Source organism: Ciona robusta, chromosome 4 (genome assembly GCF_009617815.1).
Source record: "Ciona robusta chromosome 4, ASM961781v2".
Taxonomy (NCBI): Eukaryota; Metazoa; Chordata; class Ascidiacea; order Phlebobranchia; family Cionidae; genus Ciona; species Ciona robusta.
Genome location: NC_143238.1, coordinates 440,291 through 449,672, shown reverse-complemented (window position 1 = coordinate 449,672; position 9,382 = coordinate 440,291). Strand labels below are relative to the sequence as shown.

The following is a 9,382-nucleotide window of genomic DNA, read 5'->3' as shown; positions in this document are numbered from 1 at the left end:
CAATCAAAGAACTATAAAATCGTAACCCCACGACTACCATAGAGGCATAGACCGTTGTTAATTGTTTAAAGAACGATTAGGATATTATGTGCTAAAGGTGTCCCGTCTTACCCCAAAGTACTATATCGTCAATGAAAGTAAACTTTCAGTTACTGCGTTTGTTATCAGATGGAGCCGCGGGCGGTAGATTTTTAACATGTACCTACATATCAACGCCGTGCTTCTAAAATAGAATTGGTTAGGCTTATACAGTGCTGGAATTGCTTCATAAGCAGTTTATAGCACGCGTAAACAGAAGGGCAACGTCAATACAGAATGTTTAGTTTAGGAAACAATGAAAAATAACTACTCAACTAATTAATTTATTTTAAAGTTATCCGCTAAATTGTATATATTTTCCATTAATTAACGCAATTAATTAACTTATCTTATTACAGAATAATCTAGTTTTCACAGACTTTCTACATTAAGGCATTGCTGCTGCAGTTTTTACTACTAAGACATGATGATCTGCATTCGTATTGTATTGGGCCTATTTTTTATTGCAAGTAAGTGGTTGTTTATTATTTTTCCTGTCCGTTTAAACGAACTTCTATATTCCAACATTGTTAACCTTGAGTCGGGGTAAAAACGTTGTAGCAGTAATGAAAGCATGTGTGGAATTTTGTGAGGTAGTTTCGTGAATTTACAATCGCACATTCCTGTTGCCAAGTTGGCCCGCGGTTTATATTCCCCTTTGTGTATTTCTCTAAATGTAACTCCCTCGTGGAGATTGGATATTCGTATAATGTAGTGAACCTAAGCACAGCCCACGCGTCTAGCTGTATTTTTTGTGCAAACTTCCGCCACACCTGTTAATTGTTTAGATATCACTCCAACCGTTTCGTGCCCCTATTCATTGTATGCAGCCACTAATCTATTATTTTGCGCGCGTGTACTAGTAACGCAACCAAAGTATGCCACGTTTACAACTTCTAACATTCGAGTGTTAAATCCTTTCGTCGAGGCGCCGGCAAAGTGGCCTACTTTTTGCTACGCACACAGAATAAAAGCATTTATGCTGATGCATAAATAAATAAGGCTGGCTCTTCGTTGTGAGGTATAATAGTCCGCTTTTATCTTGTATCTACAATTCATAACAAACTAGTCACGCGTTTCACAATCACTTTGGTTTACGCTATCTACAACGACCTTCAGTGTTGTACTTTACATACGCGTCTGGTTTCGCTTTGGTTTCCGAATTTTACACTATTGTTTGTTCAAACATGGTACTTTATGAATCTAACATTCGAATGTTATCCACTTGTCATTACATCATAATTGAAGCTTAATTTTTATGGATGTGCCAGAAGCTAAAATGTCAGTCTCAAACTCCACATGGTGTACATTTAGAACCTAATTCTTTGTTTAAATGTTTAGTTAGTGATTACGTTTATTATTTGTGGCAACTTGGGAATTACACATTCTTTCAAAGAGGCCGCATATGTCAATAACGTCCAAGCGTTTTATCTGAGTTCAACTTTTAATGTGATGGATACGATATTTTTAGCAGCCGAGTTAGATTGATCACTTGTTAATATTGTGAGCGGCAATTCATCTTTTATTTCTGTCGTTCTGAGAACCCCAAGCGGTTCTAAATAATCCGACAGCGCTCAACCATCTTATGCGTGGGACATGGTTGCTCACTCGTGAAATCGCTTTTATTTTAGAACTCAGCAGTGCGTATCTTATGTCCGTGTATATTGTACTTTAGCAACACTGGTCACATTATTTCCAAATTTATTGAATGTTTTGCTTCACGCATAGTTTACCCGAAAAACCGTTGGTCCGTGTTACAGACTGGCACTGAACGCTCTGCTATTAATCATACTTCAAGTATGATTAACGAAAAAGTCATCCTAATTTACAGATTATAAGTTACAACAGAATAAAAGTGAATCTCTAAACTGGGCACGTTTTGTCTGACCTTCCGCGTCTGCAACAACTGGTTGTCATTTGTCCCATGAGATATCGCATGTCTGTAACGGCTGGCTCCATCTGCTTTAAATAATTACCGCGTTGATTTTAATTGTGACAAATGGTTGAAATATTCACTTTAGGGATTTCGTCATTCCATTGAAGCGCTTGCATTGATTAAAAAATAATTCCTTTGTAATATAAATTAATTATGCGCAGCCTACTTGGAGAGCTGGGACAAATTAAATTAATGTTCGAAAAAGCCTGTAAAAAGTAAAATATTTTGAAGTTACAAATCGATTTGTTTTTTTTTTAAGTTCCAGTGATGTCACTGTCGGCTAGATAAACACGTGTCACTCCTACGCAAAAAATATTACCTAATACGGGTATTGTAGAGTTTAGCCTCGGGCCCTACGACCCTCTTTTTGTAGTTTAAAAACCGAAAGTGTGACCACGTTCCCACGCTGATACGAGACAAAGACACTTCCGTATTTTTATCTCCGGTCTTTGGACGTTTACGTTTTTAAAGGCACGGGCATTTAAAACCGTAGAATTAATTTACTGATATCAAACATTTGATCAGAGAATCAAAACACACTGCCATGCGAAACTGCTTTATTGTATCTTTTGATGTGAATTAACGACCGACAGTCTATGTTTGCAATGACACATTGGACAATAAGATTCTAGACATTACGTCATATTACGATCTTATTGACGCCACTTTTCAATACTTCCTCTTTCAAGTTACATTCGCTTCGCCTCAAATATCTTACAACGTGTAGCTGGTTAATTTTTTGGAAAATTCGTATAGTATATATACCTAATTTCTTTACCGTGGTGGTGCATATGAAAATACTATTTACCATTTCTTTTTAGGGTTATAACGTCATTGTGAAACCGTGCCATCTTACCCACGGTTAAACATGTTTTATTCATAGCTCGCTTATCGATTTTCTTTCTTAGTAACTGGTAAGACTGCTTAACGTTAAGGGGGTTTATTTTGAATGTATTTATTTAATTGTAAAATACTGAACAGTTTATTTATAACACTTTTTCTTTTACAGAATGCAGTGCTCAAATCACTTTTATGCTTCAAAATGTTACGGCCGAAGTTGGCAGTGATGCAGTTATACCATGTATATATGAAACTGTTGGGCTTGAAGGTATGTGTATATAGTCAGTCTCAAATTTCAACCCTCATTTCTCATCTAATTCCTTTAGGCATGATACCAACGATCAGGTGGTACGCACAACAAGAAAGTAGCAGACCACGTCTCTACGTATTCGTGCAAGGTGATGAAGGATCGACATTTAAGGGAAAAGGCATCACAAGAAACCTTACCATTGGGATGGATGGGTCACTTATCGTACGTATACCATATACCTACAGTACAGTTGCATGGAATATTATTCAAACGTATAGTATTGTGGGGTAAGATGGAATACCGCATCGAAATTCCATATTTCCCGATTTTGTTTTAAACAATAAACAAGGCTTATATAGAGCCATGAAGATAAATATTCTTTGTTCACTACTAAATGGAAAGAGACAAGAGAATGAAAACGCGTTTCATTTCAGATGTGTAATGCATGCTGATACATATTAGTTATTAAATATAGCATTTCACTTACATTTTAGATTCCCCAAGTAACTCTCGCCGATAATGATGAATTTTCCAAGCTAGTTTGCGAAGTAGATTTTGCCAGCGGTGGCCAAGCTGAAGGTCCCCTTACTTTTGGTGTTTATTGTAAGTATTGACTGTTTGGAATTCCCCTTTGTCCGACTTATGTTTAATAATGTATACCAATCTTTGTCTTTCCAGCATTCCCTACTACTGAGCCAGTTACAACAAGTGACTTGACTGAATTTGAATCTAGCGTAGAAAAAGTCATTGTCGGTAGTTGTGAAAGTGGAAGTGGGTATCCTGAACCAGTGATAACATTTTACAAAGGTATAAAACCTTCTGATGCACCTCTTTTGGCTATGCAGTTAAAAGCTTATTGAAACTTCGCTAACATTTCAATTTAATCACTTTCTTAACATTTGTAACAGTCTTGCTAAAATGTAACTTTCTTTGCTGTAAGTTAAAATGCAGTTTTGAGTTTTTCTTAGCTTTTGTAGCACTTGTAAATTTAAAATACCAGTTTTACACTCTTAACATTTGCTTGTTACTTACTATTAACATATACTAACTAACTTTTTTCTTTGTGGTGTTTTCTTCTGAATAAAAGGATCTGAGCTGATCAGTAGTGATAGCGGTGAGTTGAATATAGTGTGGGGAATGTGTTTATTAGTTCTGTCTCTTCCTATTAGAATATTGCATGATACATATTTTATATAAGTGCACTTCTGACTGTTGACATATAAGTACCTGACTGTTGACGTGAACTTAAATTTGATACACTGAATAAGGATGATTAATGTATATATTATAAAAAAAGACTTATCATTGACATTACTGTCGTATTTGGAAGTTGTTCACTATAGAAAAGCTTCATATACCATTAATGAGTTGTTTTGCTACCAGGTGATGAGAAAGTTAACGAAGGTGAAGCTAATGACTTTCTCAATGTATTCAACTCTGGAATAATAAAAACCTCCGAAACAGATGGCACTGTAAGTTGTACTACCATTTAAAGGTGTTTTAATGCTAATGTTTTTTATTTTTTTCAGACCTCAGTAAAAAAAACTCTCAGCATTCCATTAAGCAAGGCGGACGATAACGTGCAATTTTACTGCGTTGTAAGTTATTTTATATTTTTTATTAAACCTAAATGAAAAAAATCGCTGTCATATTTTACAGGTCACCACAACCATGGGAAGCGAAAGCAAGATGCAAAATGCAACCATGCCATTATTCAGAGTTAAATGTAAATTTGTTTTGCAATAACTTATAGACTATATCTATACTACAAGATGCAGATTTTATAAGAAATTTCTTTAATTTAGACCCAACTGATGAAGTAACAGTAACAAGTGATTCTAATATGATTGAGATCGGTGATACGATCATGCTTACATGCGAAGGAAATGGTTATCCCGAACCAAGCATAACAAGGTAAGCATTGTATGGGTAAGATTGGGAAAGTGTTCTTGTCTAAACCGCAGGATATCATTTCGATGTAGCTTTACTTTTGCAGGCATATAAATATTAAGGTTACCCAACATGTTGGGATAAAAAGTTCCATTTATTCCTTCAAAGTAGCCATTTTTGTTGATATTTTTGTTATGCATCCCAGTTTCACAGTACACAAAGATTGATTGCAGAGTACAAAAAAACTATGAAGAGACTAAAAGCAAAATAGACGTTAAAGTACGCATGGACAGTAAACTTTTTATGGGTTTTATTCAAAAAGCATTGCTGATAAACTCTAGTGCCCATTTTACCACCCTATAACATACTCATTTTGTATTAACATTTTTTTTAAAGCTTTAACGAGGGAACTTCTTCAACAATAAGTGTCACAGTCACTAAGGAGGATAACAACAGAGTGATTGAATGCACAGCCACCAACCCAACATCTGTTCCAGTTACTGGAAGTTATACTATTAATGTAAATTGTAAGTAAATGCAAAAACAGTGCATTAAATGTATGGTCACTCTACATTTATTTATATATTTTATTTATTTTTATCTATATTTTGCTATGTATTTCTTTTACAGATCTTGACACACCTATGATAACTGGAAGCGAAATTGTAAAGCTCGGTGCAGCATTTGAACTCTCTTGTGCTTCAAGTGGAAACCCACAAGTTTCATCTATTATGTGGAAAAAGAACGGCCAAGATTATTCTGAATCAAGTAATAATACTTTTTTGGGTGTTTCTCATATAGTAATATAAAAACTGTATTACATTTCTTTAATAGCTTATTAACTGGTATATTGCTTTTACAGATCCTATCAATGTGGCATCAGCTGCGTTTTCTGACCAGGGTTTATACCAGTGTGTTGCTACTAATGGAGATAAGACAGCTACTCAAGAAATTGAAGTGACAGTCAATGGTAAGTTCTATTGCATAGAGCAATATCTCCTACTGTTCTTCATAATTCTAATGTGGATATTGTCCAGGATTGAGTGTTAACAACGAAGAAAAGATCTTTGAATCAATCGACTCTGGAAATACTGCAGAAATGGTTTGTGTTGCTGAAGCTAACCCTGCACCAAGCTTTGTGTGGGCACGTGTTGGCTCGGAAGAGGAAGGTATGCATGACATTGGTTTAAATTTACAGATACAAAACCCATTCATTTTAATAGTCACTGAAGCTATTCTTACTCAAAATGGAATGACATACACAAGCACATTGACTGTTGGACCACTTGATAAAACATTTTCAAATGTAAAATATACTTGTACGGTGTCAGCTGATGGAGAGACTGTAGAAAAGTCATTTGTTTTACCAGGTATGTAGCTTTCGTTGGTATAATCATCTTTACGCACTCTTGTAGTATTAGCTGCTAGCTTCAACTTAGTGTAATCAATTTTAACAAAATGGATCATATTTTTTAACAATATAATCCCTATTAACATTCTTAATGCTTTTATATGGTGGTAAATTATTAATAAGAGCATGAAATTAACCTTTCTAACCTTCTGTACCTTTATTTCTCTTCAAAGAAATAGAAACGGACAAACCAGAGAAAGGTGATTAACGCATGTTAACATATGTCTTTCCTGTTTGTTTCAATTGCATGTTTTAATTTTATTATCTGTTTAAAAATTAAGATGTCACTTACATATCCCCACATAGCAACTTAAAAAGGTGTAACACAAGTGTCCATATCTCATTACATGTACCTTTATGCCCACAACGCTGTTTGTGATTTTGTTTGAATTTGCCAACATTGTGACATTTTAATATATCAGTGAACATATATTGTAAAATAAACTGTAACATAAAGCTGTAAAACTGTATTCAACAGAAATTCTTGACAAATCTGGTTCTCCAACTGCTGGTATTATAATTGGCATCCTTGTCGCTTTGCTGGTAGTTGCCATCATCATTGCCGTTTTATATAACAAAGGAATTATATGTAAGTTGGTTTTATAACTTTGTAATAATTAAAATTGCAATTCAACAAAGTGAGTGTTCTGTTGGTTGTATGTGGAGGTAACATTTTTTAACCAATAACATGCCATTATAAATTAGGTTATCATCACTTTTTCGTTATAATTAAACATAAACATACAACAGGCAACAAAGGAGAAAAGGGTGATGAGAATGCAGAAGATATTGCCGTGGAAATCAACAAAGATGATGCAGCTAATGATGATGTAGAAGCAGGTGGGTAATATCAAAATATGAAATAGAAGTGATGAGAAATATTGAGCTAATAAATAATATTTGTTTTAGCGCGTAAACCTGAAGATGCTGCTGAACCTGAAGAAGACACAAGACTTGTTAATGGAAACGGTGATCAAGTAAGTTCTTTGTCTTCAAAAATCATATAATATTTAAGCATTAAACAATTTTTATTTCTCCAACTTTATTGTAGTCTAAATTTAAAATAGCTGTTCTTGTCAACTTTTTTTTACTGACTGGTCGAAGTATTATTTAGACTGTCCTTATCGGGACAAAAATTGTTTTTTGTTTAAATTTTATTTTTGCTATGTCGGCAACAATAGATTATATATGATTGTATTCCATTTCAGTGATCACCATACAACGACGATTAAAGATTTTATGCAATTGCAACGGTCAGGTGGAACGGTCATTATAAACACTTGGTGTTTCAAGACACAATTTCTTTGTATGCTACCAACCACCTAACATACATGGTGTTTTAAAACATTGTAACACGTTAACGGATAAGGACAATCGTGGTGGCATACTGGTTTGTGTCTCGTTTTTTTATCTATTGGCCAATATATTGCTTTCATAACTAAATGCGATCGTTACTAAATCAAGAATGAACGTATTTCTTGACGTTCGTTGTGCCATCCATGTTTTATTGCATTTCTTATAAACCGTGAATTCCGGTGCCATGTCGTGTATATATGCATTTTACTACTGATGCGTTGTAGCCGGTAACAGCATTGTTAAACGCAGTGTTTTTAATGTTACACACAAAACTATTACCTTTACATATATGACATTAAATATTCAACATAACGTTTTTATTTGAAAACATTTTCTCACTAATCCAAGCAAATAACTTCCACATATATATTTACTGCACCGAGTTTCATAATGTAAATAGATGTGTTCAAAATTTTAACTCACAAGCCATTGTTGACATGATACGCCTTTTCACGCTTTTTATGCCAACCTGGTATGGTTGTTAAAGCCAGCTATATATTTAACAACCATAAATTTAGAATTTCAGGATTTTAGTGCGTTTTTCCACACCCTATGATACTTCTTTTTTTGGACCTTAAACATACAACACGATCTACATTGTGAACTACAACGACTGTACACTTGATTCTGTCCACAATTTTTCGTTTGTTGCTATTTTCATTTCTTATGTGTATATTGGCTTATTGTTCACTCGAGATAGTTAGCAAAATAAGTTCACCAAATATCATTATAGAGACTAGCAATTCTTTCCCTGCTACTATATATGAGTTACATTTATATTTGATGCTATTTCGCTACGAATCCATAACTACTTCCATACTATTTTATAATCTATTGTTAATTGAACGTAAACCAAAGCGACTAACATTAAATTTAAGTTAACACCTTTTTGGAATAAGTTAATTAAATACAAGAACTTTCGAGTACACTGTGTTGTTTTATCCAAGAAAGTTTGTTTGCATGGATATTTCGAAATCCTTGACCTACATACAGTCCATCGCAGTTTATATTTTTTACGGTTAATATATCTGTGTGCTGAACAGTTTATGCCTGTTGCCAATATTTTTAGTCTTCCCTGTTTTGTTTCCGGTGGACCACTTTAGTTTTGCACCGTATATAGACAAAAAAGTCTTTGTTTAAATCTTCCTTTAAAACTTTTTTTATAAAATCTTTTTTCACGGGCGCCCATTTGATAATAGACAAAACATATTTTACAGTATTCGACAGTATTCTCACGGTGCGCGACAAAGGCGGTTGCTGTTGTTAAGTAATAAAGTTCGAAAATGGATAAATACAACATATTTTTCAATGGCTGAAAAAAGCATAAAATTTTGAATGTTCGCCGAATCACGTATTTCTGTGGGGTAAGATGGGACACCTTTAACACATAAAAATATACAAATATCCTGATTGTGTTTCAAAGAATTAACACCGGTCAATGAGGTTCTGGAGATACGCTAGTTCATTAAATGTTTTTTAGTTTACTACCAAATCGGAAAACAGAATGTAAGGTGTCCCATCTCCCCCTACCCAACTCTATTTAAACTGTCAAAACCTGCAGTTTGCTGATTTGAATTATTCCAGTACTGATTTAAAAAAATAGGATGAAGTATGTCGTATA

The 9,382-nt window shown here is 34.3% G+C and overlaps 1 protein-coding gene across 3 annotated transcripts; it reads left to right on the top strand.

The window, feature by feature from the left end:
- The first annotated feature begins 388 nt into the window (after positions 1-388).
- Positions 389-8,687, top strand: LOC149736258 (CD166 antigen-like). Of its 3 annotated transcripts, XM_089876953.1 has the most exons (20): positions 389-548; positions 3,024-3,122; positions 3,181-3,326; positions 3,599-3,707; positions 3,783-3,911; positions 4,192-4,218; positions 4,488-4,576; positions 4,634-4,702; positions 4,764-4,830; positions 4,910-5,018; positions 5,391-5,521; positions 5,625-5,762; positions 5,857-5,964; positions 6,032-6,163; positions 6,218-6,364; positions 6,579-6,605; positions 6,884-6,994; positions 7,156-7,245; positions 7,315-7,382; positions 7,614-8,687. In XM_089876953.1, the coding sequence occupies exons 1-20, from the start codon at positions 503-505 to the stop codon at positions 7,614-7,616; spliced, it is 1,845 nt and encodes a 614-aa protein (XP_089733079.1). In that variant the 5' UTR covers positions 389-502; the 3' UTR covers positions 7,617-8,687. The 3 variants fall into 3 exon arrangements, with proteins under 3 accessions (XP_089733079.1, XP_089733081.1, XP_089733080.1); XM_089876955.1 differs by lacking the exon at positions 4,192-4,218; XM_089876954.1 differs by lacking the exon at positions 6,579-6,605.
- Positions 8,688-9,382: the final 695 nt, after the last annotated feature.